Below are 27,656 nucleotides of genomic sequence, written 5' to 3'. Positions count from 1 at the left end.
TGTGTTCCTGAAGTAATGTCACGGTGGGGGCAGCTCCAGGTTTATAGGCAACACTTCTAACACTGAAGACTCAGGCTGTTTTTTACCCTTGCAGTCAAAATCCAGCCACCTTGGCCTTCACCTACAGGTGAAGAACAACCTCATTATTTGACCCTCTAGCATGAAGTCAGAGTAGCTTTGATGGCCCTACATAGACAAGTATTGAGAACTAGGGCGAATTGAGTTTGAGAAATGTTACCACCTCAGAGAGTAGGACTGAAAAACCTTCAGTCAGGAAAGGGGACTCAAGACCATAGCTATAGTATTCTGGTAGAATACTGTTCTCTAATGAATGCTGTGCATATAGTTAAGGTGAATAATGGAAATAATTGTGAGCTGAGGAATGAGACACAAAACACAAGGAGTCTGCTAATGCAGTCTTGAGGGCAGTTTCATATGAAAAAGGACTTATTAATGGGTTGAAAGAGAACTCTTAGGTCCTATTTTTCTTTATAGGGGACTTTGAGCTGGAGAACAGGATGCCAACAGACTACTGACTTTTGCCCCAGTAAACATGGTTTGGGAGAAGCTACCATATACATGATTACCCAAATTGTTTTCGACAGTACACATTATATAATCTGGTGTTAACCTGCAAGTCTTCCTATAGGGTCATTCCAGCCTAAGCTGGCCTGTTAAGACTCAAAAAAGGCAGCCAGTGCTTCTTCCTTCTAAATGAGATAAGGAGTTTGATTCTGAGGTTGGTTTTTTTTTTTTTAAGAATTATTTATTCATTTGAGACAGAGAGGGAGAGAGCAGGAGCAGTGGTGAGAGGCACAGGAAGAGGGAGAAGCAGACTCCCTGCTGAGCAGGGAGCCCGACGTGGGGCTCGATCCCAGGATCTGGAGATCATGACCTGAGCTGAAGGCAGACGCTTAACCATCTGAGCCACCCAGGCGCCCCTCAATTCTGATTTTTAAAGACAAATTAAAACTTCAGATCATTTGCCTCAGGGAACCTACTGAACCTCACAGGTCAGCTGATTGTAAATGAGAAGGAATGAATTCAGGAAGAAATAAACACAACAACGCCATTCACTTCATTCACACACTTAGCATATGCAACTTTAATCAACGAAAAGAAAAAGTCCCAAATGTACAAGTGGAAAAAAAAAAAACTGTTGACACAGGCTTAACTAATATCAGCTACTTTTATGTACAGCTGTATAAGTTCAAAAAAGCTATCCTATACGTATATACAAAAGTTGTTTATACACAAGTCTGTACATAGGGTCTATACATTTATTTCCTCAGAACCCTTAGGTGCCACCTCTTGGTGAAGACACCAACACTTCATTCACATATCTTACAAAAAAAGACTTTCCAGGATTGACAACACTGCATCCTGTATTCAGGCCATGTAGGCTCCATTCAATTGGTTACGATCCTTCCGTCAATGCAGACCACACCAGGTGCCTGGGCTTCCCTAAATAGCTTCGCAGAGTGCTCCAGAGTAAAAGTCCATAAACCAACCCGAGATGAGGAAGCAGAATCCTAATCAGGGTGCCACCACAGGTCCAGGCATAGGTGAGCCTGCCTACCCTGTTCATTGACGGTACTCCAGTTCATCTACACTGATGACTTTGGCAGGCATGGAGGGCAGGGGCTGCTGTAGCACATCTGAACCAAACCATTTGGCGAGGCCCACTGGGGAGCTGCTCCTCTGGCTGGGGCGATGCTCCAGCTGGGAGTGTACGTGGGGCAGGCCTGACCTGGTGGGCACATTCTGAGGGGTCGTCTGAACGCTGACAGCTGCTGCCTGGGAACCAGAGCCTGGAGGATGAAGAACTATGGGGATAAGAAAAAAGGTGATCAGAGCGCATGCAGGAAAGTAGTTCTGTATCAGGCCTTGCCTCCCTCAAATCCTATCCATAAAACTCCGAAGAGAATTCTGTACTGGATGATTTATTCTAGGACTTCCTTAACTCCTTCACAAAATGCCAAAAGACAGTACCCTGGAAAGCAGAGCTATTCAGAAGCATCCTAAATGACATGACCACTACTTCCCCACGACAAGCAGCCACATCACAGAAGTACTAACATTAGATGGTGAGAGGGCACCTACTCTGGATAGTGTCTATGCTAAACCTGTCAGGATTCTCCACCTTAAGAGGCAGAGGACAAAAAAATGCCAAAGCATAGTCAGCTCTCCCACGGTCTTTGTAGGGATAGGAATTCCAAATCCCATAGAGGTTGGTTTACTTCATCCTATTCTCTGGTTATCCCCTTGTCCCGATCTTGTTAGGGTAAGTTAGAGAATGAATCATGTAATTCCTCCTCTCTACTGGAAACTGGTCCAAAAGCCTGAAGCCTATTCAGGCCATCCCCAGCTCCCCTGGCCCATTCCTGAGCCTACCTGAGCGCTGTAGCTGCTGCTGCATCATTGCCAGATGCAGAGGTGTCCCAGGGCGAGGGTTTAGGAGAGGGTGACTAGCTGCAGGTAAAGGGTAAAACGGCTGACCCAGGATTGGGCCAGATATTCCCTGTAAATGAGTCAGGTCCATTCCAGGAGGAAGCACACCTGTTGGGCAGGAAAGAAAAAACTGGTGAGAAGTAATCAATCTGCCTGGAAACTTTCAAGCTTTGCTGATCTACAAGTTTTTTAACAATGAGCAATGCTCTTAAGCTAGCTGCTTCATCTTTTAATGGACTAAGGGATAGTTTGGATTGGACCCACTACCCACGAGTTAGATGGAAAATCTAGCAACATTTTTCTAGGGATAAGTAACTTCTCACAGTATAGTACTTCTTCAATTCTGGCAACTATTGTCATGCCAGGTCAGAAACTCACCAGCTTGGAGCAAACTTGGAAGATGCTGTGGATGTACTCCCTGGGCCAGCATCCTTTGGACCAACCCTGGGTGAAGCTGGTGAGCAGGCCGAACGATTGGGACATGGGGGACAAGGGGAACTTGGTGGACAGGGCGGAGAAAAGGTGTTCCTGGAACTGGGGATGCCAAAGTGGGTGTTTTTCTCCCAGTTGCTTTAGGTCGATAATCTTGCTCTTTGGTGTAACGGTTAGTCTGAGACAGTGGGGTAGAACATGAAGACCGCTGCTGCAATGTTGAAAGTTTGGGATTTGTAGTGGGAGAAGAGTCTCGATCAGCATTGGGCACAGAGTTGGATGACAGCAGGTTCTCTGTAAGGACCCAGACAAAGAATATTTTGGTATTGGCAAACTTCTCCCAAACATGGTCTTCCCAATGATCCAGCAAATCTCATTTCTTAGGAAGTTTACAGTCCTTATTTGATCCCCTCAGCAGATTTAGAGGCTTGTATCATAGGAACCATCATTTGCATTATGAACAGGCCTAGTCAAGGTCACAGGGGTAGTTAGGGACAGAGCTGGAACTAGACCCCAAGATTTCTAGTCTCCAAATGCCTCGCTGGAACAACATTTATTTTTCTTACAATCCTCCCAACCCAGGAATAGCTATGGGCAAGTGAACCTGGCTTAAGGTCTGGTGGTCTAACTTAGGCACCTTGCTCTGCCTGCCCGTATGGTTGTGGGTCAGATCTGTGTGGGAGCTAGTACTGTCCTAGTCAACTGCTTGGGATTAACATGCATTTTTTAGCCTAAGGGGAAAATCAAATCAAAGTAAAATTATGCAAGTCCATCACAACAGAAATTACAGTCTAGTGAAGGAATCTGAACTGCCTTTTAGTAGGACCAATAGGATTTCTTTTGCCAGAAGCTTTCTCACAGGCAAAAAGCTCTCAGACCAATACTGTAGACTTTTGTAAAGCTAACTTACTAGAATCTATTTCACCACATCCTTGACAGTCCCAACTGCAATTCCTAAAAACCTTGCTCACATTTTCTATATACTTTTTAAAAAAGATTTTATTTATTTATTGGGGGAGGGGCAGAGGGAGAGGGAGAATCTCCAGCGGACTTCGAGCTGAGCACATAGCGAGCTGAGCACACAGCTGGGGCTCATGACTTGAGCCGAAATCAAGAGTTGGACGCTTAACCGACTGAGCCACTCAGGAGCCCCTTCTATATACTTCTAAAAAGCTCTCCACACCTTATGCTTCACCCATTGCTGGATTTTGTTGGACACTTAGTCTCCATAGGCTAGAGAGAACGTTTCAGAAGTAAAACTGGTTGTACCACATTAATTTGCCAAATAAATGTACTAATAATTCAACTTTGAAGCCTCAATAAGGATTCTAAACTAGGGGCGCCTGGGTGGCTCAGTTGGTTAAGCGTCTGCCTTCGGCTCAGGTCATGATCCTAGAGTCCCAGGATGGAGCCCTGCATCCAGCTCCCTGCTCAACGGGGAGTCAGCTTCCCCCTTTGCTCCTCCCACCAGCTCATGTTCTCTCTCTCTCAAATAAAAAAAAAAAAATCTTAAAAAAAAAAAAAAAAGGATTCTAAACTAAAACTCTTCTTCATACTAGCACTCATACCACTATTAGATGGGTCAGAATGTCAAGTGGCCAAGCAGCTGTGAACTGGTACAATGCCTTTCTCACAGTCAGACACTGAACTGTGGTCCAAAGCAGGCAGGGGTTTTCCGTAGGGATTTGCAGAGAATAAGGTTAGCTGGTGAGCACTCACGCCCATGCTCTGTCACATACTTTTTGGGCAGTACACCCTCAACAGCTCTGCATTACCTTCACTGGCCTTCTGAGTGTCTTCTTTACTGTCACCAAGAGCTACCTTTCCAGATGTCGGCTCCTCCTTGCTTTTTTCTTTGCTCTCATACATCTTACGAATCACTGAGGTAGGGGTGAAGGAAGGAGAAAGCTGTAGAGAAAAACAGTATTAGCATGTTCTCTAAATGCCTTTCCTAATCAACAATCAAGCCAGGCTTAACTGGTCAAACTACTCAATAAGCTGACGAGTCCCCTTATTGGCTACATGTGGCAGAGACCAACTCCAATGTTCTGGTGTCTAGCTGCTGGAGGAAAAGAAACAGGATGGGCCAGACAGGTGGTGCCCTAAGTGCATCATCTCTTGCTCACATCAAATTTTCATCAAAACCCAGATTTAGCTCTAGCACAAAGGTAGTTAAAGCACAGAGCTTCAACCTACCCACTCATCTGTGTCTGTGGTGAAAGGGGCCTACCTATGCAGCCCCTGCTTCAGCCATTTCCCTAGCCTGGGATTAGGCTGAGAACACGGAAGAACATGGCTGGAAGTATACCATAGAGCAAGAGCCCTTCCAGCTGGGAAAGGACAGTTCAGAGACAACCTCAGAACCTAAATTTCTCTATATTCTTAATGAATCCCATCTTAACTTCGCTACTAGGAAATGCACAATTATCTTAACAGTCTCCTCAGCCCCTAGGATTCACCTTTTGGGGTCATTTGTTCCCATCTCTTCACTGCCCATTTTTACTTTGATGATTTTATTGTGCATGTGACTTTTCTCATTAATCCTAACTCCTTGATGGCAGGAGACAGGGCATGAATTAGGAACAGAGAAGCCCCTTCTAGACCCTGTCTTCAAAGTGCTTGGTGCAAAGACCCACTTCGGCTCCTGAAGCAGAGTAACAGTTTTTCCCCTTGTTTATCAGCTTTGACGAGGCGATACAGGCTTCTTCTGGGGGATAAAACTTAAAAAAAAGCTAATATGAATGAGTCAGTTGTAAAACTAGATTTAACAACACAAATAAGCAAACTCCTTTGTCGTAGCTTTAATTCACATCACAGACCTGAATCTATGAAGTCCCCACCATGTTTCACTGGATTCCCCATGATCCAACCTGTTCACCCCATCCATCTCCCCTTTCACCCCTATCATCCTCTACTCCCCACTCCAATTGTTCATTTGTTTGAACATATTATATCACCTTGTATGTTTTAGCCCATACTCTACTCATCTATCTGCTGGGGCATACTTTCCCCAATGTAGGGGCTTCACTAGAATCCTAAGAGTTAGACTGTATCCTGAAAAGGGAAGATCTAATAAATAAGCAGGTATGAAAGACTATTAAGTCAGTTATTGCTATGAAGGCACTTAAGGACATTTTGGGGTACACAGTGATAGAATATAAGCACAACCAAACGGAGAAGCCTTAAAGTCACTCACAAAAGCAAAGGTCACTGACCATGCTTGTGATGGAGGCAGTGGGGGCAGGGGAAGAGGAATTCCCTCGGTGCACGGGTGCTGGTGACTTGGTCACTCGCTGTTGCCTGTGAACAAACCAAGTATCAGTATGGGCTCCAAGCTGCTCAAACTCCAAATCCTAAAACCAAAGAATACTTAAGACCAGCCTAGGACTTTAATATCCCATTCCCTCATCCATTTCAATTTTCCAAGCATTTATTAAGTGCCTAACATATGCAAAGCCACATGCTACGTTCTGAGGGAAAACAAAAGATTAAACATGGTCCTGGGCCTTGCAGGAACTCTTGTCTAGAGGAGGGACACTAACCAGGGCAAACTAAGGCATGTAGATATTAGGGGCGCCTGGGTGGCTCAGTCGTTAAGCGTCTGCCTTCGGCCCAGGTCATGATCCTAGGGTCCCGGGATGGAGCCCCGCATCAGGCTCCCTGCTCTGCTGGAAGCCTTTTTCTCCCTCTCCCACTCCCCCTGCTTGTGTTCCCTCTCTTCCTGTGTCTCTGTCAAATAAAATCTTAGAAAAAAGGCATGTAGATATTAGATAACAATAAGGTGAAAGGGAAAATGAAGTATATAGAAGGAGTGACAGGATACTCTTAACTGAAGAGACTCCAGGAAAGCTTCCCTGGGAAGAAGCTGCATTAAATTGAGTGTGATCAATGAGAAAGCTGTAAGATGGAGAACAACGATTCAAGTAGAACGATCAGGTTCAAGGCCTTGGGAATGTAGGGTTATCCAGGGCTGGTGTATAGTTTATTTGTAGATTATGTCGGGGGGTCAGGCTACGAGTCTTCATTCTGTGGGCCAGGCTGTGCTCCAGAGAGTAGGGAGCAATACTAACTAGCACAGGGCCTGGCAAAGAACTGCTGCTATGTAAGACACTGTTTCAAATCAGAGTACCAAGAGTTTCAGCTATTTCAAGACCTAGTAACATGCAGCATTCCCCATCACTCCTGGTCCACACACAAGGTTGATCCCAGGCCTCCCAAACTCTCAAACTCCCGAAGATTAAAAGAATAGACTTCCCTTTTCTCCCCATTCTACTTATTTTCCCTTCACTTGGAGAAAACAGGAAACAGCTGAAAATGTAAAAAGGCTCAGAGAAGAATGAATTATGTGAGCTCACTGGTTAATGAGAGTGTCACTGCATTTCAGCTATCAGACCTTATACCATAAGGGCCAAAGCTTTAGTGATTCTGGAAGTTCCTAAATCATAAGCAGATGAGACTCCTAAACCCATGGCTTCTTTCAGATCTACACCAGGTAAGCCCCACCGCTGCCATTCTGCAAATCTGAGCATGACAATGAGGGAGAAACAGATCAGTAGTACTCCGAGTGATCAGGAAGAAAACCCCAAGGCTGGTGGTTCTGCACACCTATCATTTATTCCTTCTGATGAACATACTTGAGCATGCTCTATGTGCTGGACACTGGCTAAAGTGTGGGGTACACAGCAACAAACAAAACAGACAAAAAATCTCTGGCCTCATCACATTCTTTTGGTTGCAGGGTAGAGGGGTTACTATGGGCAAAAAGACAAAAAATAGTAACCCAGAAGGTGGTAAGTACAATTAAAAAAAAAAAAAAAAAAAAAGACATGTCTGTCGGAGGACACAAGTGTATACAGGGTGTTCAGGGAGGGCCTGAGAGGTTGACATTTGATTCAAATAGCATGAAGGCTCTGCTGACACTGACTCAGGTCTACTTATTAGTTTTTGAGGAACTTGTATTTTAAAAAAAATCTAAGTTTCTATATCTGTAAAATGCAGTTATTTATACCATCTACCTCACAGGGTTGTTGCCAAAAGCAAATAAAATTCTGGATAGCAAAAGTGCTTTGAAAGTCAATAAATCAAGTCAATGAATTATTAAGAAACTACGTTACAGAGAGAAATCCAGTGAGAGTCTCAGCAGACCAGTCCTGAGCTCTCTGTTTAGGCTGAGGGCTACTGTATATAGATAGAATACATTTATGCACGAATATAGGGTACTTACTGGTTTCAGTGTTTTCTGAAAGTGTCAACACCACCAGTTGAAGACAATGAGACACTGATACGACAATTTTAAGAATCATATAAATATATAAGTACTTCTTAATTACCAAGTATACTGCTTGGGCAGGACTTAATGTTCAGGGATAAACATTTTGGTGATAAAACTGAAAAAAATGAAAGTGGTATTTACTTTTATTTATTTTTTTAAGTTTTTTTTTTTTTTAGTAATTTTTAGTTTAGCAAAGTACACCCAATGTGGGGCTCAAACTTATAACCCTGAGATCAAGAGTTTGCAAGCTTTTCTGACTGAGCCAGCCAGGCACCCCAGTATTTACTTTTATTTACTTATTAAGTTTTAAGTTTTATTATTTATTTATTTAAAGATTTTTATTTATTTGACAGAGAAACACAGCGAGAGGGAACACAAGCAGGGGGAGTGGGAGAGGGAGAAGCAGGCTCCCCGCTGAGCAGGGAACCCGATGTGGGGCTTGATCCCAGGACCCCGGGACCATGACCTGAGCCGAAGGCAGACACTTAACGCCTGAGCCACCCAGGCCCCCCACCTCCCCCGCCCCGGTTTTTACTTTTAAAAGCTGGATGGGATCTGAGAGAGGGAAGAGGTATTACCAGGACAGGGCACAGAGGGAGCTTCTGAGTAGCTAACAGAGGAGTTTGTCTTGTAATAAGCTACACATTTGTTTAATGCAGTTTTCTGTTTTATTTTATAATAAAAAAAGAACAGTATTGCTGCCTCTCTCCCCTACTTTACGGTTCATATTACTACTTGTTGCAACTATTGGAAGGAACAGGAGGAAACTGAAGTCAGTAATCATATGTTTATAGCTTTGGTCAACAAACCCATTAGCTCTGACCAACAAATAATGGATCAGCAAACCTGCATTAAAGGACAGTTTGGTAATTCAACAAGGAATCTGTAAGGGAGGAAGCTCGGCGGAGTTTTACTTTTCATCCTCTCATAACAAATATGGAGCTCTGCCAGCTAGCTACATTTGTATAAATGAATGCTTTAAATCAAGAATATAAATAAAATTATGTAGAATGAAAAGCCTACGCTCCTGCAGAATTCAAACGTATCACTTCCTCTACAGCACATCTGGAGACGGACTTCTCCCCATAGATTGTACAAACTTATCAGTGTGTACCACAGAGTTTTACTGTGGATAACTAATTGCTTATCTGTGGAAAACTAATTTGCAAATCCCCACAAGGGTAGGATTAGTTAGTAACTTACCTGTTTCTGAATCCATCTCTGGTTCTGTCCACCTGTGGTTTGCCAAATCCAGGCTGGTAGAAGTTTGCTGCCTGCACTGCAAGGTCATGTGGCAGGGCCAGCCCCTCCAAAGCTGCCTGTTGCAATTCTAGCTGGCTCATCTGCTGAACAGAGGCGGCAGAGGAAGGTCAGCAGAAAAATGAGGATAGTACATACACTTTTTACAGAGGTCTCTCTTCACTCTTAGAAAGGTATGTTTCAAGCAGCAGCTGAGAGAAATGAGGCACTGCAAACCTGACTAAATTGTGCTGCCATCCACTCAACAGGATTTTAATGAAGTATGACTTTATTCACCCATCTTCTAGCTTTTACTGAGCTCAAATTGTAGTTCAAAACCACTTCCAAGCACTGCAACGATTCTCCATCCCACAGTCAACAATAAGGATGAAAAGTAAGCAAAAAACTTAGAGAAAAAGCTCAGACAGACCTGGGCCGTGACAGGGCTCATGGGTTTGCGCATGCCTTGGAATGGATCTCCGAGTAGCTGCTGTGGTCCTGGTGTGAAACCTGATGGGAAAGTTGCATATCAGTGAGTGTCAAGAGAGCACACATCTGTGAGAGAGCTATCAGCACTACTGCATGCTGCCTCCTGTTGAACAGCATCTCCTTGAGGCAACTACTGACTTCTGGGCTGATTATGTCCCTCTTCTTCTTTGCCCCCACACTGGGCTATGTGGACCTTCATCAGAGCACTTAATGACCCAAATTACTGGTGTATTCATCTACCCCACTAAGCTGTCAGCTTTGTCCCTTTCAGAGCTGAGACCTCTATCTGAGAGAGAAGTGCTTTTCTAGTCAATGATATGGCTCATTATCACCGAGCCAGCTGATAACCAAAGTAGAGTCCAGGGCTTTGAGGCTTACACTCTTCCCATCCTATCTCGCTAACTGGGGAAAGGATAGTACAAAAACTTACTCTGCAGGTATGACGACTGGCAGGGGCCAGAGTGGCCAGCAGCCTAAAGTGATCCACGGTGACAGGAACACTGAGATTTTACATAACACTTATGCTAAGACAGCTTTTAGCCACAAGACCTTAGAGTGGATTATGTACCAACTTCATTAAGTTGGTAGAGAGCCACCACCTTGACTTCTACTCTATCAAGGAAAAACCTAGGAAGCCAAATCAACTTCTCTGAATTCCCAAAATAAGGAACAAGACTAAAGAGCTAGATCCAATTTATACAATTTTGATCAATCTTAAGGAGAAAGAACTATGAGTATATTTATCGAGAAGGGCAGCCAGATAAACTGTCTTCTAATTTTGGGCCTCACCATCCCCCCAAAAAGGCATAATAAAATCACATTTCTTTTTAAGCTCTTTAGGGATGCCCATGAAAAAGACTGTGCAAGTTCCAGGGGACAAGTATAACCTTTGTGGTGGGGTTGGGGGAGAATGGACATATATCTATGCACAACAGTATTTACCAATTGGTGATGGTATTCTAGGACGAAGGTAGTCTGCTGAGGCTGCTCGTGTCTGAAACACCTGTGACAAGGGAGGAGAGGGTGCTCTTTGGCCCAGTAAAGATGTTGTAGGCTCCAAACTCCCCATAAGGCCACTGAGAAGATTGGAAGAAGCAGGTCTCTGAACTGGCGGACCCAGAAGTTCCTAAGGGCAGGAAGAGTCATCCTTGTGAACAAACCTACTTCTTCCTCCTAGTCAGAGGCTGTGAATTATGGATTAACTTTTGGAAGCCAACGATGAATGTCCCTCATGCTCCACTGAAGGACTTTGGCACATGTACATGCAACACATTTCTGTCACTGTTCACCTAGCAACATCTGCTTTAAGTTAGTGCTACAAATATAGGTTAGATACTTTCAATTTCTATAGAAATTGCAAACCTGTAAGCTGGAAATCAAGGGCTTACTTTGTCATCTTCAGCCACCTCCCCACCCCACAATGAGATTAACAGCAACACAGAACTATGTCAGGTAGTAACACTGTATTCTCGATTGCCAGGCCACATGGATCATTCTCTAAGGCCCAAAGCTGGGCCAGTACACAAAACTGGTTCAAAGGACTAGTGTTCAGGACTCCAAGGCCTTGGTATAAGATGGTGAAGTACCTGCAGGATGTTCTTAGGGACAGGCTGGCCTGGAATCTCAGCAGGGGACATCAAATGGCTTTCAAGGTTTCGCTAAAAAAGTCAAAGGAAAACTGGTTTTAACCTTCTTACACACTTAACTTACAGGTTCATTGGGGACCACAAGAAAGCATTAAAAACTCCCCAGGGAGTTAGCACTTAAGCAGAATGATATCCAAGGCACAGAAAACTAACTTAGATCCACTTGTTCCACTTGCTCATCACACAGGTCCCAAAGATCTGGAAAGGGAAAGAATCTTCACATGTATATGCAAAGTCCACTCAGAGACTCTCAGATGGTCTTTTCCTCCCTGTGGCAACCCTAGTGCATGTCACAGTTTCTAACACTGTGACCAAAAGAAGGGAGAAAGAAAATGGTGAAATACAGGAGCACTTCTTAAGAGGCCACAAGGAGGAAATTGTGATAATTTACAGATTTTAATTTTCAAGGCAACCTTTGCTACCCATTATCTTTGAAATAAGATTTATAGACCACAGATAGTAGTTAAAAACCTAGTAAACAACATGAAAGTTTTGCCAGAATTGTTATATTTCAGAGTTTCACGTTTCAGGAAATTTTATTATTTTTAACCAAGCTGTTCCAAAATGGCTCTCACATATGGGGCAAAATTCAGATCCCCCGCTCTTTGTTCTCTTAATGCAGCAGCAGCTATCCAAATGACATCACCTCTTGCACTTCAGGACATCCTTGTGCCCGTTTAGCTTTGCCTGAAATGCTTTCTCTGTTACAGTTTCCCCTCTACTAGGTGAAGCTGCAGAGGTCCACAGCAATGTCCTCAGGCATGACAAAGAGCCCAAAGATAACCCAGTGTTTTATTGTTGGTTTTAGAATTGGGACTTTTTTAAGTAGGCTCTACACCTAGCGTGGAGCCCAACTCGGGGCTTGAACTCAAGACTCTGAGATCAAGACCTGAGCTGAAATCAAGAGTCGGATGATCAACCAACTGAGCCATCCAGGCGCCCCTAACTGCAGATGCTTTTAATAAGAGATCTCCTCAAGAGTCATTTAAATTCCATCTAACACAGATGGGCTACTTTACACTACATGGCTGACTATATTTGGATGCTAGAGCCTCTACAATTCAGTTTGAAATGGAGGTCAGATTGAACCAGTATGTCCTATTTTGGTGACAAAACAACAGGATTGAACCTACAAGATGGAGGCAGATTAGAAGTAGTATACATGACACATACAGCCATAGTAATTGAAGACTTGATTTTAGAATAGACCATGACTTAACGACAACATGCAAATTAAGCAATATTTTGGGATAATATCTGGTGTGCTTATTACATTACTTTCCTTGTTGCTTTTCTAGGTTAGGTTTGTGTTAACTTTTTGTGTAGCAACTTGAATTATATCCTCCATCCCTTTACACAGGTGTTTAAGGCTCACTCCCTTGGCCAGATAGATTTCAGAGCACTGAAACCTCAACATCAAACCAGTTACCCTCTCAACGCAGGGTCAACTGTATCAGTATCAAACCCTAGCATCGATCTGAAACAAAATGTTCAAAACATCAAGTAAACTACTGAATCCCCCTGCTCCCACTTCTTTACTCATTCACACTAAAAGAAGCTACTTCCAGGATTTGACCCAAGCTACTTATAAGCACCTAATCACCAAGACCCAGATGAACGAGAAAAAAGGATCGTTTGCGATCTTTTAATCTGGTCCTCATTTGAAAAGATCTGTATCTAATAATTCATTGTATGGAAATAACTCTTAAGTAATTCATTACGACAGCGGTTTAAGAGAAACATTCCCCTATAACTGGCATGGTGCGGTCAGATGCAAAGACGTAAGTCTACCCGAGGTGCCTCCTTTCAGAGGTAGAGTCAGTCCTGGCAGTAAGGCCAGGAATAACGGCACCTCTGCTGGAATCTATTGCCAACTGCTGGTCAGATAAAAAACACCGGTTTCCTTCCCTTGGTACGAGGCACAATGAATCATGACCAACTAATGATATCATGACCAACTCGTAGCTCCCAGAAAAGATGATGACAGAAGAAAACAAGAGAGAAAATTCAATTCAATAAATTTGCTGTAAGTTAGCAACAAGAAGAAACCTATGTTTATGTTTTTATTATTCAGGTTTGCCCGGCATCCTCTATCACCTTTATCATCAAGGGATAGCAATACTGACACATAGGCCATGGCTGGGAGCCACCGCTAATGTGTTATGAGAAAGACCAGTATGTGCTATGCACCTGCATTTACTGACATGCAGTCACCACATGCATAACCCAAATTTGTGCCCCAAAATGTTTTTACAAGTCACAGCTTTTTCTATTTAGTAAATTGACAGAATGCAACGGTCTTGAAAAATCCATCTTAGATATTTTATAAATGATACGTACAACTGCCAACTGCCTAATCAAGAAAGTAGGTAATTCCAGGTATATAGGGGTGATTAAAACATGTGAAAAGAAAGACTTTACTATAAAAACATGGTGAGTTATTTTGGCTTAAGTAGCTGAACAAACTGAAAACTTTCTCTGGAGCGCATCCAAAAAAGGTATTTTTACACTTTTTTTTTTTAAGCAATGACTTAAAGTTATATCCAAATCTTTCAAATCGTTACACTGTCACCCATAAAACATATAGATTAACCACAAGCCTGCTTTTTCTAGTAACAAATAGCACAGTGATAAAGAACACACAAAAGCATCAAGGATCAAATGACTATTAAAGAACTTCCAACTTACTCAGAATACCATTTTTTAAGTCCATTTATTATAGTGGGAAGTAGAATAGAAAGTGAAAAGGAGAAAAGGCTGGGGTTTGTGCCAAATACTTACGCTGACTTTGGGCTGAGAAGGCAAAGTCCCACTTGCCTTCATGGTGCTCACTAGTTTGTTGAATGCGGTCATATCTCCATCTTTCTTGAGCTGTCGATTGCTTGTTACAGCACTCAGGGTCTCCTCTAAGTGTTCTGCCATGAAGGGAGTCGAATTCTTCACCTGCTGGTCCACCTTCAAGCCCTTGAGCCCCGCTTCTACCTCTTCCACTGACAGCACAACTCCTGAATGCGCTGAAAGATTGAGAAAATCCAGATCAAGCCAAGCAAGGGAATATGTGGTAGCTCTTCGGCTACCATGATGGTGAAAATAATTTCACAGTTGAACTGAGGTTGTCAGAAAAGGCCGATACCAAAAACAGACAAACTGAAGACTCTTAAAATCATGGTTGCTCAGTGGAAACAAGGCCATAATTATGTACTTAGGAAGAGAGGGCATAAAATAAACCTAAAATGTTTAGATGCTAGAAGCTGGGGGACCACAACCATGGGATGTTATGCTTTAAGACTTAATAAGATCCTAATGTGCATCCTGCAGGAGGACCTCTCATAATGAGTCTTTTGGAGACTTGTTACCAGGGACAAGAATCCCAGATAGCCTAACATCAGCAAGACTACTACCTGCACTATGGTTATTTTATTACTAAGGTTTATGTTGAGGGCGCATAACCTAAGCAAGAACGTGGCAGACTGGGGCAAAGGTGTGAGAAGCTGCCAAGTTATGTCCAGGACGACTACAGCATTAACTGGAGGATAATGATCAGGCTCCAGGTAAGGAGAAGGACTTGGAGGAAAAGCCCATGACCCATTAACTACTAGATTCTCAAGGAGGTGGTACTGTTTGATAAAAATTTTGAAATACATTAAATAAAACCCACTCTCTATTTGACTTTTGATGAAACAGCAGTATGTTAGAACCAACTGCCTTAAGACTGAGATCCACACTTTTTCAAATGCCTAAAGCAGACTCTTAATGAACACTTACAGCTTTCCTTAAGCTTTTCTTTATTTGCAGAAAGACTGGAAAGGAGAGGTTTTAAATCCACTTTGGCTTTCTGTAGCATTTCTAAAATATCCACTTTATTTTCAGCATGGTCTTCCAGTGGGATAGGAGCAAAATAATTCCCCGAGTTCTGCCCAGGAGAGAGGATTGCTTGTTCCAGACCTAATATTGCAAGTAAATATATTCATTAATTAACTGGTCCCAATAAAGCACAGAAATAGATCTTCAACAGTATTAAAAGGGCACAAATTGAAGGTTTTTTGTTTAGTATCCAGAGACCTTTTAACCCTAACAGACCCTAACAAAGATAGAACAAACCATGTCAGAGAAGGCTCAAAACCACCTTCAAAGTCAGAATCTGAAGCCATTTTACCTGCTAGTCTCTCCAGTTCTTCATGTGGTGTTGACCCAAGACTGCTGGATCGGCTTCCTGATCGGCTGGGGTTAGAGAACCACCTACTGAACCGACTGGCAGAGACTGACCCTTCTCCCAAAACATCTTCTATCATCTAAAGGGAAAGACAAAAGGAGCTAAGATAATGGTTTCTAGGTGAAAAGAATAACAAGGTTCAAATTTTTAAAAAAGGTCACTTACTTTGAAACTTCCTTTGATGCTGCTGACCTGAAGGTAAACACCCTCAGAATTTACGATTTTCAACATCTTTAATTTTTCTTCCCCTCCAGGGTCATTTCTGAGTAACCCAAAGGTGGGTGTTACTGACCATGTACTTTCTTAGCATATAATGAAAAACCTCCGTGTCACAGAATATGTTTTGGTTTTCTATCCTTTGCCTCATTAGAAAATCCATGAACTATTTAATGTTAATGTTCTCAGAGGACATAGTTTCAAAATCAAAATCAGCACCACAGTAAAGCATTCCAATGCCAAGCTGATGAGTGGCCTTCAACTAAATATCAAGTATGGAGAGATGATGAAAGAAAGCCCTTGCTTCAAACTTCAACTTTCTCAAGGTTGTGATGAACATCATTAAAATTCAATGGTGACAATTTCAGAAGCTAAGAAGTGGAGTTCATAGAGATCATACTTCCAGTCCAAGTTTAGAAGTGTCAGAATGTGAAAGATGATCTTTTAACTGATCTCTAATATCTGTTTGAACTTAATAGGGAGTTTGCAGGTGTTTGTTTTCTTTTAAATCCAACCTCAATAGTTTTCAGTTTAGTAAGAATAATTAATGTGCTACGATCAGAAACAATTTCTCAACACTATTTCATAATAGTAATTTCCATTATCAATCCTTAAAAACCAGACTGACGCTTTAAAAAGAATATTTCAATTCTATTCTGTCATAAATCCAGTTAAATACCCAAACTGATCTTTATGCAGTGTTCTTATCAATATGTAGAAAAGACAAGGTAAAGCAAATGTCAATCCAAAAAATGAGGCACACCTTGAAAGGCATAAACTTTCATTTCTATACCAATGATAAAGAGAAAACAGATTTTCCCCCAAACTGGTACATGGATGGCAAAGTAGTGACAGTTTTATCTACAGACTAGAACCTACAATTTCCAGTCAAAATTCAGCAACAACAGGTTAGATTTATTATTTTATTCTCATCTGGAAGAATTTTCTCATAATGTACCCAAACTAAGCCACAAATATTTGCTTCTCTTGAACACAAGAATGAGAGATTTTAATTCATGACACTAATTTATTACTTGTGGTACTCCTATTCAGTTTCAATCACTCACTTGTAGACTTGCAGACTTTCAAGTGTACTAATTTTGCCAAATTTAAAATATAAGAAGTTTTATCAGTAAACGCTTCACTGTGAAAAATTGGGAATTGTATCTAAAATATAACCACCTTAGGGATAAATAGGAATTATTTTAAAACTAAAAGCTATAGTCATTAAAAAGGTTTTAAAGTTGAAAAGAATGTGAAACTGTACAAATAGCCAAAAATCTCTTTGCATTTTAATCCTTTTATTTCCTCTGATCATAGTGTATCCGAAAAAAGAAAGAAGATACACAAGAGGAACATGAAAAAGTAAAGGACATGAATATAAAGTATATGGACATTTTCTAAAGATGGGACAGTAAGACAATCATTTCCATATTTTGATCAGTGACCAACTTTGTTTCTGTTAGAGCTGTTTTATTATAGCTACAACATAAAAAGTAGAAACAAAATTTCTCTTATACACATTTAGTGGAAATGCCAATTTCAAGAAACTAAAGCATTTTAAGCCCGAAAGGAATCCTAAGATGATTTATCTAGTCAGTCATTTTTACCACACAGCAAGCAAGGACGATCTAACAGCAGTGAGATTTCCTGAACCTTGGTACAGGAAATGGAGAGGTGGGCCCGCTGCTCTGATTTCTCGGTCAAGACATCCTCTGCTACGTTCTTGTTAGCCATCAGCTGGTCAAGATGAGGAGGCTATGAACTGTAATCTGGTATGTTTAAACTGTTCCTTCTGCATTTTTAATAACATTTTAAGGTAACTTATGACTGTTAGTCTGGTCCTTCAAACAAGGTCATTTAGACAAGTCATATCTTAAGATTCATAGTATTCTGTCAAAAATATACTGTAAAATATTTTCTCTGACAATTACTAGGTTTTACTGATCAATGCTCTTCTAGTACTTTCCACTTTTATGGAAATTTCTTTAGTTCTGTATTTGTTTCACTCCAGTTTGATTTTGGGGATCTGTAACAAATGTACTTAAAGATACACATTTTCGGGGCGCCTGGGTGGCTCAGTCGTTAAGCGTCTGCCTTCGGCTCAGGTCATGATCCCAGGGTCCTGGGATCGAGCCCCGCATCGGGTTCCCTGCTCCGCGGGAAGCCTGCTTCTCCCTCTCCCACTTCCCCTGCTTGTGTTCCCTCTCTTGTTGTGTCTCTGTCAAATAAATAAATAAAATCTTAAGGAAAAAAAAAAAAATACACATTTTCTTCTGAGTACACTTTTGATTATGCCACCAAGGTTTTTCTATGTCATGGTCCTTGTTTCATCCACTCTAAATAGTTTATGATTTCCACCCTGATTTTTCTTCATTCAACATACGTAAGCACCTGTTATGTCAGGTGTTGTAGTAAGACTTGTGTCATATCCCAAATAAACTTATTTTTAATTATTAAACTGAAATTACTTGCATATGTGATCCAAATTGTCGGTTTGAGTAGGTTATGACTTTCAACTTCTAATGTATTGCAATGCTAGTAGATAGAGCCATAATTCTGTTTTTATCTATTAATACCTAAAACTGGTGGAGCTTACTGAGTGCCATGTACTATTTCAAGCACTTTATATAACATTTGTCAGTCGATACTCAAATCCTATATAGTTCTTATTTTTCCTAAATGGTCATTTATTGAGCATAAAATTAGAATTACATGGCACAATCTGGGCATTTGTTTTTAATGGATCCCAGTTTTGCTTTTAAGTGAACCTACTATAGAATATACACCTTAATGAGCAGGACCTTCATGAAAAACATGGAGACCTCCTAGCCTAGCACCATCTACTGCTCAGCATTAGCCAAATTTTGGTTGAGGGTGAGGGCCAAAAAATAAAATACTGTGAAGCTGCTATACCTCCTTTTATGCTTTAAAGGCAGTATAGTTACGGGGAATTAAAAAAAAGACCCTTAACTGAAACTGCCATGAATCAAAATTCAGTGCCTACCACTCACTGGATGTGTGACTTTGGGCAAGTTATTTAAGCCTCTGTGCCTGTTTCCTCATCTGTAAAATGGAAATAGTAATCTAATTTAAAAGAGTTTGTGAGCATTAAATAAGTTATTGTATGTAAAGCCTAAAACAATCAGCACTCTAATGAATGTTACCTATTATTAAAAGTTTAGTTTTGAATTCTTCTGTGTAAGCACACGGGTTAAGTTTCACAGGTGCTCATTTTTGGAGCCAAGAATAGGCCTACACATTTTGACCTTTTGCTATGAAAACTTCTTATGGTAAGATTTCTGCCTAAGAGTGAAGGGGGGAAAGAAAAAGCAACTAATGTCCCCCTCAAAAGCTTAGAATTTTCCACCAAGGAAATTAAGCTCCTGTCTGCTCACGGTGAGCCAAAGGACTGTTACTGACCAGCTGACTATAACTGAGGTATCTGACTAGGAGACTTACGGTTAAAACTGCTGCTAGAACTTACGGAACAGAACCAACCACACAGTTGCCAGATGATTTAGAGCCACGTTCCACAAGCTCCTGAAGGGCGCTCTAGACAAGTGTGCTCTTGGACCACATGCAGAGAAGTTCAGAGAGTCAAAGCAAATGCTTAGACACTTTTAGAGCAATTTGGCACTGCTATGACTTTGTACTTTATACTAAACCATTGGTCCGCATGGACTGGAAATATAACTTGGCCCCTCATCACAGAGAATTTCACAAGTGCTGCCCTAGAACTCACCTGCGCGACCCTGTACCTATGCAATGTCTGCTCACTTATTTGCGGGGCCATCTTTTGGGGACCGAGGCTGCAAATGACAAAGAAGACAAGCCAATGCTGTCTTTCTGTCATGCCCAGTTCTCTCTGCTCACACAATAACCAAACAAGGAGACACTGTGGTTAAGCAAGAGTCACTTAAATTCCATGAACCACCAATTTTAAAGGACTGGTCAAATGTATTTGCTGTATTTGGTGTTGTAAATGGGACATCTAGAACGCACAGATGCTTTTGGGCAAATGTGGGTTTTGTTTTTGTTTTGAGAGAGGGGGAGAGGGAGAGAGGGGGAGGGAGAAAGGGAGGGAGGGAGGTGGGAAGGGAGAGAGGGAGGTGGGAAGGGAGAGAGGGAGGTGGGAAGGGAGAGAGGTGGGAGAGGAGCAGGGGGAGAGAGAGAATCTTAAGCAGGCTCCATGCCCAGTGTGGAGCCCGATGTGGGGCTCAATCTCACTACCTTGAAATCATGACCTGAGCCAAAATCAAGAGTCAGACGCTTAATCAACTGAGCCACCTGGCTCAGTTTTTTAAAATTCTGTTTCATCATGGGCCACCTGGGTGGCTCAGTCGGTTAAGTGTCTGCCTTCAGTTCAGGTCACGATCCCAGGGTCCTGGGACTGAGCCCTGTATTGGGCTCCCTGCTCAGTGAAAAGTCTGCTTCTCCCTTTCTCTCTCCCTCTGCCCCACCCCTGCTTGTGCTCACTCTCGATCTCTCAAATAAATAAAACCTTAAAAAAATTGTTTCCTCATGATTCTATGCACTGTTTCAATAACCACAACAATCTCGTCAGGGTTATATCTTTTCTCCAACTTGTTGAGGCTATAGTCATCCCTAAAGGACCAAAGGGCATAGGAGCAAGGGCAGGTAGCAAGTGAAGATCTGGGATGTCTTACTGCTTCTATTTTGAAAGTCGAGAAAGACTGGACCTCAATAGTTTAACAGTAACATTGATAGTATTTCAAGGTGCTTTTCACTAAAGGTTTTCAGAACCATCACACCACAAAGTTACCACCTAACTAAGTCAACCTTATGCAAGGAATACACATCAGCATGATGCTAATCACCAGTTATAAAAATCCACCTCCACAGCAAATCTTTGTAACAAACACTTAACTATTTAAAAATAAAAGCAGACAATGTTCTTAACATCTGAAGAATTCTTAGTCCAACATACCAGCCTAGAAAAAGAGGTAACCGGTACAGAATTCTCACTTGGTCATTTCCACGAGGCCTCTAAAACCAAAGCCACGAAAACTCAAATAATATTAAGGAATAAAAGCCCCAAGCCCCCAAACACATCGAGCAAAACAATACTTTAAAAAGAGTATCTTAAATCCTCAGGACAAATTTAAGCATACAGTTGCTCCATCTCGTTTGTAAGTGTGCGGCTACACTCACCGAAGCCAAGCCTGGCACCTTATCAAGGTTAAAGAACTCATTAAAGTCAAATTCTCCCGGGGACTGCTCAGGCAAGACGGCGTCCCTTGGCACTTCCTGATCAGCAGCGGGCTCTTGTGCCAGGATGACCTCCACCTCATCCTCCTCGGCCACTCCTCCATTGCATTCGACTGTGCCTGAAAACAAAATCAGGACAAAAAATGGTCTGATCAGCTGAACCGCTCTAGACTTATTCTGTGGCCCCAGCCATCTTCACACGTGCAAAAGAACCACAGATAACTGTAAGGGCAGACCTCGTGGGCCAATGCAGCATTTGCAACAGTAAAACCGCTCCTTTCCTATGGGAGCTAAGGGAGAAAAAAGCCTTAATAACCAAGCCAGAACACCAACCCAGTGCAGGAAGGATGGCGGTCCCTCTGCCACCCATTCTTCAAGTTTTCTGTAATGCAGCACATTCTTTTTCTAGTGGGTTTTTTTTTTTTTAAAGATAGTTTTTGCAAGTCTCTTACTGCTTAAAAATGGAACCAATTAATTTGGCCCTGCCTTCATCCACGTATCTGCACCACCACTTTAAGCCAGGGTTTGGCAATCTAAGGTATTCATGTGAAACCAAGCAGGAGGGCAATTTTCACGTGCCTACAGGTTGGTGGTAGCTCATCCTTCAAGGCGAAGCTCAAATGTTACCTCTTCTGGGAAGCCTGATCTGCCTACCCATTTTTACCATGCCCAGAAAAATTAATCACTGCCTTCTCCATAACCCTTGTGTTGTCTTTCAGAGTACTTATCACACTGTATTATAATAGTTGTCTAGTGAGACTGAGCCCTCTGAAGACAGGTAATCTGCTCTACTCAGTTTTGTCGTACTCGGTGGTGCCTGGTAAATTTAAAACTAAGTATTGTTCAGCTATTATTAGGATGTGAAGGTAAGGTCTAAGTGAAGCTACCAACTGTTAACATTTAAAGAATCTAATACCTTCGTTTTAGTTGGAATACGGGCAAAAGGCAAAATCCTTAGGATAAAATTTTTTTTTCTTTTAAATAAGTGCACTGAGAGATACTAGACATTCAACTTTTTGAACAGGACTCCCAAAGCTCCACCCTGCAAAAGCACCTATGTAAGAGCTGCCTGTAGTTTCAAGGTCTGTAGCAGACATAAGTCCTCCTGAGGGGGGGGGAAAAAAGGCCATCTCCTGGACCCATCCCTTCTTAAAAGTCCCCAATAGTTACTTCAGTCTCGTTATTAATCAGACCAAGAGACTCTAAATGCTATCAGCTGCTTTCATTCCAGTAATGGAATGCTAGATAGCAAAGCAGGGGACTATAACTGAAGGGTTAAGTGGCTTGCTGACCCAAGGTCTCAATACCAGCCAAGTGGCAGAAACTTCAACCCTAAGACGGCCACCAATACTGTTCCACACCAAGCCCTATCGAGGCAGCACTGCTCCTCCATAAGGGTGGCTGCCATCTGACTACCGAGTCCTGTGAGGGCCTAAGGCAACCAGTAAGACGAGGTTTATGAGCCACAGACGAGGCAGTCAGCAGTCTCTCCAGTGGGTTGGCACATGCTTACTGCCAATAGAAGCAATACTGTTCCTTACAGACTGACATTTGAACTAAGATGACTGCTTTGGTGGACGTATTGCCCTCACTTTACAAAGAAAGAGAGCCCTAGAAAAATGAACAACTCAACAGCCTAATCAATGCCAAGTCTGTATCCTTGTCCACTAGAGCAGTGCTTCTCCCTGATATTTTACCCAGCAGAACCTGCCTGGCCCCCTCAGGACTGACCAGTGACATTCTGCTGCAGTTTTGGGTCCCAACTTAAGGATGAAAGGGGGAAACGAGAGTGTGTACCTGGCTCATACATTTACAAAAGAAGCTTTAATACTTCTCCTATCCCTTTTACTTTGTATCAGGAACATCTCTTAACAGATAAATAGCTTTTGCAGGCAGCAGGAGTGTCCCATATGCAATTTTGTGCCATTGTCAAGCTCTCTGGGAAGCAGATGGGGTCTGTCAACTGAGAGTGGGTATGAGTGGGTAGGGATGTGCACTGGCAGACAGACACAACTGGCAATTTATTATGATAGACTCAAAAGGCAGAGACCTAGGAAAGAGAACTAGGGGGAAGTTTCATCACATTCAGAAGGACCATATACCTTCATTAGAGAAGATGCAAATTAAAATGTTCTTTTTTTTTTTTTTTTTTTAGAGAGAGAGCATGTGAGCTATGCGAGGAGGGGCAGAGGGAGAATCTTAAGCAGGCTCCATGCCCCAGCATGGAGCCCAAAACAGAGCTTGATCTCACAACCCTGAGACTGTGACCTAAGCCGAAATCAAGAGTCGGACGCTTAACTGACTGAGCCACCCAGGCACTCCTAAAATGTTCTTTTCTATCAGTGGAGGGTTTTAGCCATTTCTAATTTCTACATTTTTTTTCTGGTTACAGGTGTAATGCATATTCAAATTGTTTCAATTATTACCATTTATACATCACCTAGCACTGGGCCCTGTGTAGAGTGAGTGCTCATTATACATCGGTCTTAAAAATCAAACAGGCAAGGAATAGGTTTGTCTTGCTCACTGCCACATTCCCAGCACTAGGAGGCTTGAAGAGAACAGCTATATAAAAAATTCTGTGGAGGGGCGCCTGGGTGGCTCAGCAGGTTAAGTGTCCGACTCTTTGATTTTGCCTCAGGTCATGATCTTGGGGTTGTGAGACTGAGCCCTGAGTTGGGCTCCGTGCTCAGCAGGGAGTCTGCTTGAGTTTCTGTCTCTCACTCTGCCTCTCACCACCCTTCCCCCACTCTCTCTTTAAAAAAAAAAAAATTTGTGGAAAGCTAGAATACAAATACAAAAATGGATTAAAAGGCACTCACCATCCCTCCCCTCCTTTGATTCTTGCAGCCAAGATGAAATTACGGGGTACCTGTTTATCCTAAATACAGTAGCTAGGACAGCCTGAGGACCTTCTGCAATTAACTTTTTTTTTTTTTAAGGTTTTATTTATTTGACAGAGAGAGACACAGCGAGAGAGGGAACACAAGCAGGGGGAGAGGAAGAGGGAGAAGCAGGCCACCCGCTGAGCATGGAGCCCAATGCGGGGCTCAATCTCACAACCCCAAGATCATGACCTGAGCCGAAGGCAGACGCCTAACGACTGAGCCACCCAGGTGCCCCTGCAATTAACTGTTGGGGTGAGTGAGCTAGGAGCCCTGGATTCCACTTGAGGCTCTGCCATGAAATTTATGTGACAGGGTCTTGGGTTGTCCCTTCTTTCCAGGCCTCTCTTTGTATCTATAAGGTAAGGAGGTGACACTCACTCCATCTGGCTCATCCACTTGTTGATACAAGAATGGGTAAAATTCAGATTGCACCTCAGTTAAGAAAAACATGTGCTTTTTTTCCACCAGAAGCCTTTTTTTTATCATTATGTGAAAAGACCACACTTGGCTGGTGCTGATGTAGCCGGAGAATAACACAAGGGCATATCTCAAAGGCTGTTTGAGAGCAATATCTCCCAAGTTACCCATCGATTTCCTGTATCACCGCAGGGAACAACGTGTAACACTATAAAGATAACGATAATGTCTATTGTATTTTAAAGATATTACAAAAAAAGGGCAAGTGATTTCTCCCTTTTCTTTCCCCTAAATAAATTCCACTAGCTCATTTTCTGTTTAAATATATCTTAGCCTCAGGGCGCCTGGGTGGCTCAGTCGTTAAGCGTCTGCCTTTGGCTCAGGTCATGATCCCAGGGTCCTGGGATCAAGCCCCGCATGGGGCTCCATGCTCAGCGGGTGGCCTGCTTCTCCCTCTCCCACTCCCCCTGCTTGTGTTCCCTGTCTCTGTCAAATAAATAAATAAAATCTTTTAAAAAAATAAATCTTAGCCTCAAATATTAAGGTGCCACTGATTAAACACTTACGTATTAAAACAGCTTTCTACTTTTGTTAACTATTGTCTGCCAAAAGGTGTTTTCCAATTAAACCTGAAAGCTGAAGAGAACTAGAACTTACTGAAGTGCCCACAAGAAGGAGAAAAAAAAAAAAAGTGCCCACAAGACGCTGAGCTCTGATGTTCACTCTCGATCTTTAATGCTAAAAGCAACCCTTAAAGTTATGGAGTAGGCACTGTCTTCGCCTTACAAAGAAACAGGCCCACCTCAAGAGTTTTATCAAAGATTATCCTTTTTGTAAGCAGCAGCCCCAATACTCAAACCCAGGCTAGCCAGCCTGGCTCTTCACTACCAATTCTCAGGATCATCAGCCCAGGACTGGCCATGTTAGAGCCAGGCTACTACCCTGAAAACAACTAATGGGTCCCCAACTCTGCACCTGGCACTTCTCCCACATTAGCTCTGGCTTCTTCAGTTTAGCAAAGGAGATGCCTCCCCTCATCTCACAGCTGTTAGGAAGGTCTAACACCATGGTGACAATGGTGGGTTCTGAAGCACCAAAGGACTTGTTCAACTCCCAATTTTACTACTTACTTCCTCAGTGTCCACAGACAAGTCCCTGAAGCCTCCTGCGTCTCCATATGCTCATCCATAAAAATACAGACCTCACAGGGTTGTTAGAAGGATTATACAGACAAAACACCACTGTGTCTAGTGCTCAATGAGACTCCTTCACTATTTCTACCATGTTTCTTATCTCTAGCGAACCCTTTTGTGTACACAGTGCTCTTACAGGGCAATGTGAGACTTCTCTGTTTAGCACCTCACGCAGAACAAGTTGAGGAAAGAGTATAATATACACCCAGTAATTCACACTTAGGAAGCAGCTTCTACACCAGGCTGCAACGTTAGAAACTTGCCACTTGCTAGCAAGAGGTGCAGTTGTTCTTAAATGCACAATTAAGCCAGTTATAAGCACATCTCATATTAGAACAGTAGCTTCCCTCTCCACCTTTTTTTTTTTTTTTTTAAAGATTTTATTTATTTATTTGACAGAGAGAGACACAGCGAGAGAGGAAACACAAGCAGGGGGAGTGGGAGAGGGAGAAGCAAGCTTCCCATGGAGCGGGAAGCCCGATGCGGGGTCCCAGGACCCTGGGATCATGACCTGAGCCAAAGGCAGAAGCTTAACGACTGAGCCACCCAGGCGCCCCCCTCTCCACGTTTTTGCTTACCTTCCTTCACAGAGGCTGTCCGTCGCCTTGTTCTTTTTCTCCCCTTGTGATCTTCTTCCAGTATCTTATCATCAAAGCCAGTCAGCTCAATGGTCTCAGACTGGCTTGTGGGTCCAGCGGAGAACCATTCTGGTTCTTCTTCTGTGTAGGAATCATTTCTTCTTCGCTCACCAAAGACGCGCTTACTTTCGCCAAATTCCCTCTGGAAAAGTACACAATGCAAGATAAAAAATAAGGTTCTAGTTAAGGCATTTCTACCTCAGTCAAGGTCTTGATGAATTAGGTAATGCTCAACAGTGCAATGAAGATACGATGCTGCAAACTTGAAGCCCCTCCCCGCCCCCAGCACACTCTCTGTTCCTATCTGGCTGAAGAATGGGCTGTGTTCATCCAGCATCTCAAAATAACCTGGTATAAATGAAGTGCATATCAAGTCCCTAAGCACATGAGGGGCCAAAGGATCTAGAACACAAACCCTGAATCGCTTGTCCTTATAGTCCCTCTCTCGATCTCGGTCTCTCAAGTCCCGCAGGTCCTTATCACTAAGACGATGATCCTTCTCAAAGGTCCGAGCAGAGATTATCCTCCCACTGCCAATCCTTCGTCCGCCAAGCAGGCGAAGCCCATCGCTGTCTTTTTCCAATGGGCTTCCTGAGTGCCGGGAACTAACAGCAGCCGTCACATGGCAGCCCCCTCCAAAGCTTCGCCTCTGTGGGCTGAGAACAACATCTAAGTCATCTTCTTTCACACGCTCTCGTGGATCTAGAAAAACACCAGAAAGAGAAAGGTAAGCACACCAGCAGGGTTATTTTTCCTTTCTCAGCCCTATGTCCATGACTAGTGGTGGTGAGGGTACTGGAAGAGTCAACACTGAAACAGCTACAGTGTGACATGTACATTACACATTTAAGTAAGACTGAGTCTTGCTTTTTCTCCTTGGAGCAATAAATGTACTTCATAATCAATGATTTTCCATAATTAGGCTCCATAATCCCTTTATTTTTGACAAAGGCCTTATCTATGTATTAGAAAATATTTTGTCATTAATAAACTAGAGTAGGTGTTAGTATTTGAAAAAGTAACTATTTAAAAAGTTGAAGCATTGGGCGCCTGGGTGGCTCAGTTGGTTAAGCGACTGCCTTCGGCTCAGGTCATGATCCTGGAGTCCCTGGATCGAGTCCCGCATCGGGCTCCCTGCTTGGCAGGGAGCCTGCTTCTGCCTCTGACCCTCCCCCATCTCATGTGCTCTCTCTCTCTCTCTCATTCTCTCTGTCTCAAATAAATAAATAAAATCTTTAAAAAAAAAAAAAAAAAAAAAGTTGAAGCATTTCTTCAACAAATAGTATTTAGGGGCCCCTGGGTGGCTCAGTCATTAAGCGTCTGCCTTCGG

The 27,656-nt window shown here is 42.6% G+C and overlaps 2 protein-coding genes across 11 annotated transcripts in view; one reads left to right on the top strand and one right to left on the bottom strand.

Moving 5' to 3' along the window:
* Window positions 1-18,425, top strand: part of DRG1 (developmentally regulated GTP binding protein 1) — a 43,085-nt gene extending 24,660 nt beyond the window's left edge. The window contains exon 9 of one of the 2 annotated variants that reach the window (XM_081801787.1): window positions 17,279-18,425. In XM_081801787.1, the coding sequence (XP_081657913.1) occupies window positions 17,279-17,327 (49 nt within the window). In that variant the 3' untranslated portion in view covers window positions 17,328-18,425. Of the gene's footprint in view, window positions 1-2,816; window positions 8,851-17,278 lie in introns of those variants that run through there. The other variant, XM_081801789.1, reaches the window with a different exon arrangement.
* Window positions 1,078-27,656, bottom strand: part of EIF4ENIF1 (eukaryotic translation initiation factor 4E nuclear import factor 1) — a 45,785-nt gene continuing 19,206 nt past the window's right edge. For 5 of the 9 annotated variants that reach the window (XM_006733487.3, XM_031028362.2, XM_031028360.2 and 2 more), the window contains exons 5-19: window positions 26,742-27,028; window positions 26,267-26,468; window positions 21,134-21,309; window positions 15,686-15,821; window positions 15,295-15,474; window positions 14,311-14,543; window positions 11,470-11,541; window positions 10,826-11,009; window positions 9,825-9,904; window positions 9,359-9,501; window positions 6,099-6,183; window positions 4,659-4,791; window positions 2,830-3,177; window positions 2,395-2,559; window positions 1,078-1,826 (exon numbers count right to left, since the gene is read on the bottom strand). In XM_006733487.3, coding sequence (XP_006733550.2) covers window positions 1,585-1,826; window positions 2,395-2,559; window positions 2,830-3,177; window positions 4,659-4,791; window positions 6,099-6,183; window positions 9,359-9,501; window positions 9,825-9,904; window positions 10,826-11,009; window positions 11,470-11,541; window positions 14,311-14,543; window positions 15,295-15,474; window positions 15,686-15,821; window positions 21,134-21,309; window positions 26,267-26,468; window positions 26,742-27,028 — 2,666 coding nt within the window. In that variant the 3' untranslated portion in view covers window positions 1,078-1,584. The remainder of the gene's footprint in view (window positions 1,827-2,394; window positions 2,560-2,829; window positions 3,178-4,658; window positions 4,792-6,098; window positions 6,184-9,358; window positions 9,502-9,824; window positions 9,905-10,825; window positions 11,010-11,469; window positions 11,542-14,310; window positions 14,544-15,294; window positions 15,475-15,685; window positions 15,822-21,133; window positions 21,310-26,266; window positions 26,469-26,741; window positions 27,029-27,656) is intronic. The other 4 variants (XM_081801783.1, XM_081801781.1, XM_081801782.1 and 1 more) reach the window with 4 other exon arrangements.

Source organism: Leptonychotes weddellii, chromosome 13, assembly GCF_054177405.1.
Source record: "Leptonychotes weddellii isolate Sample4059 chromosome 13, ASM5417740v2, whole genome shotgun sequence".
NCBI lineage: Eukaryota > Metazoa > Chordata > Mammalia > Carnivora > Phocidae > Leptonychotes > Leptonychotes weddellii.
Note: the sequence above shows the minus strand (reverse complement) of the source record. Positions and strands in the feature narration are given on the sequence as shown.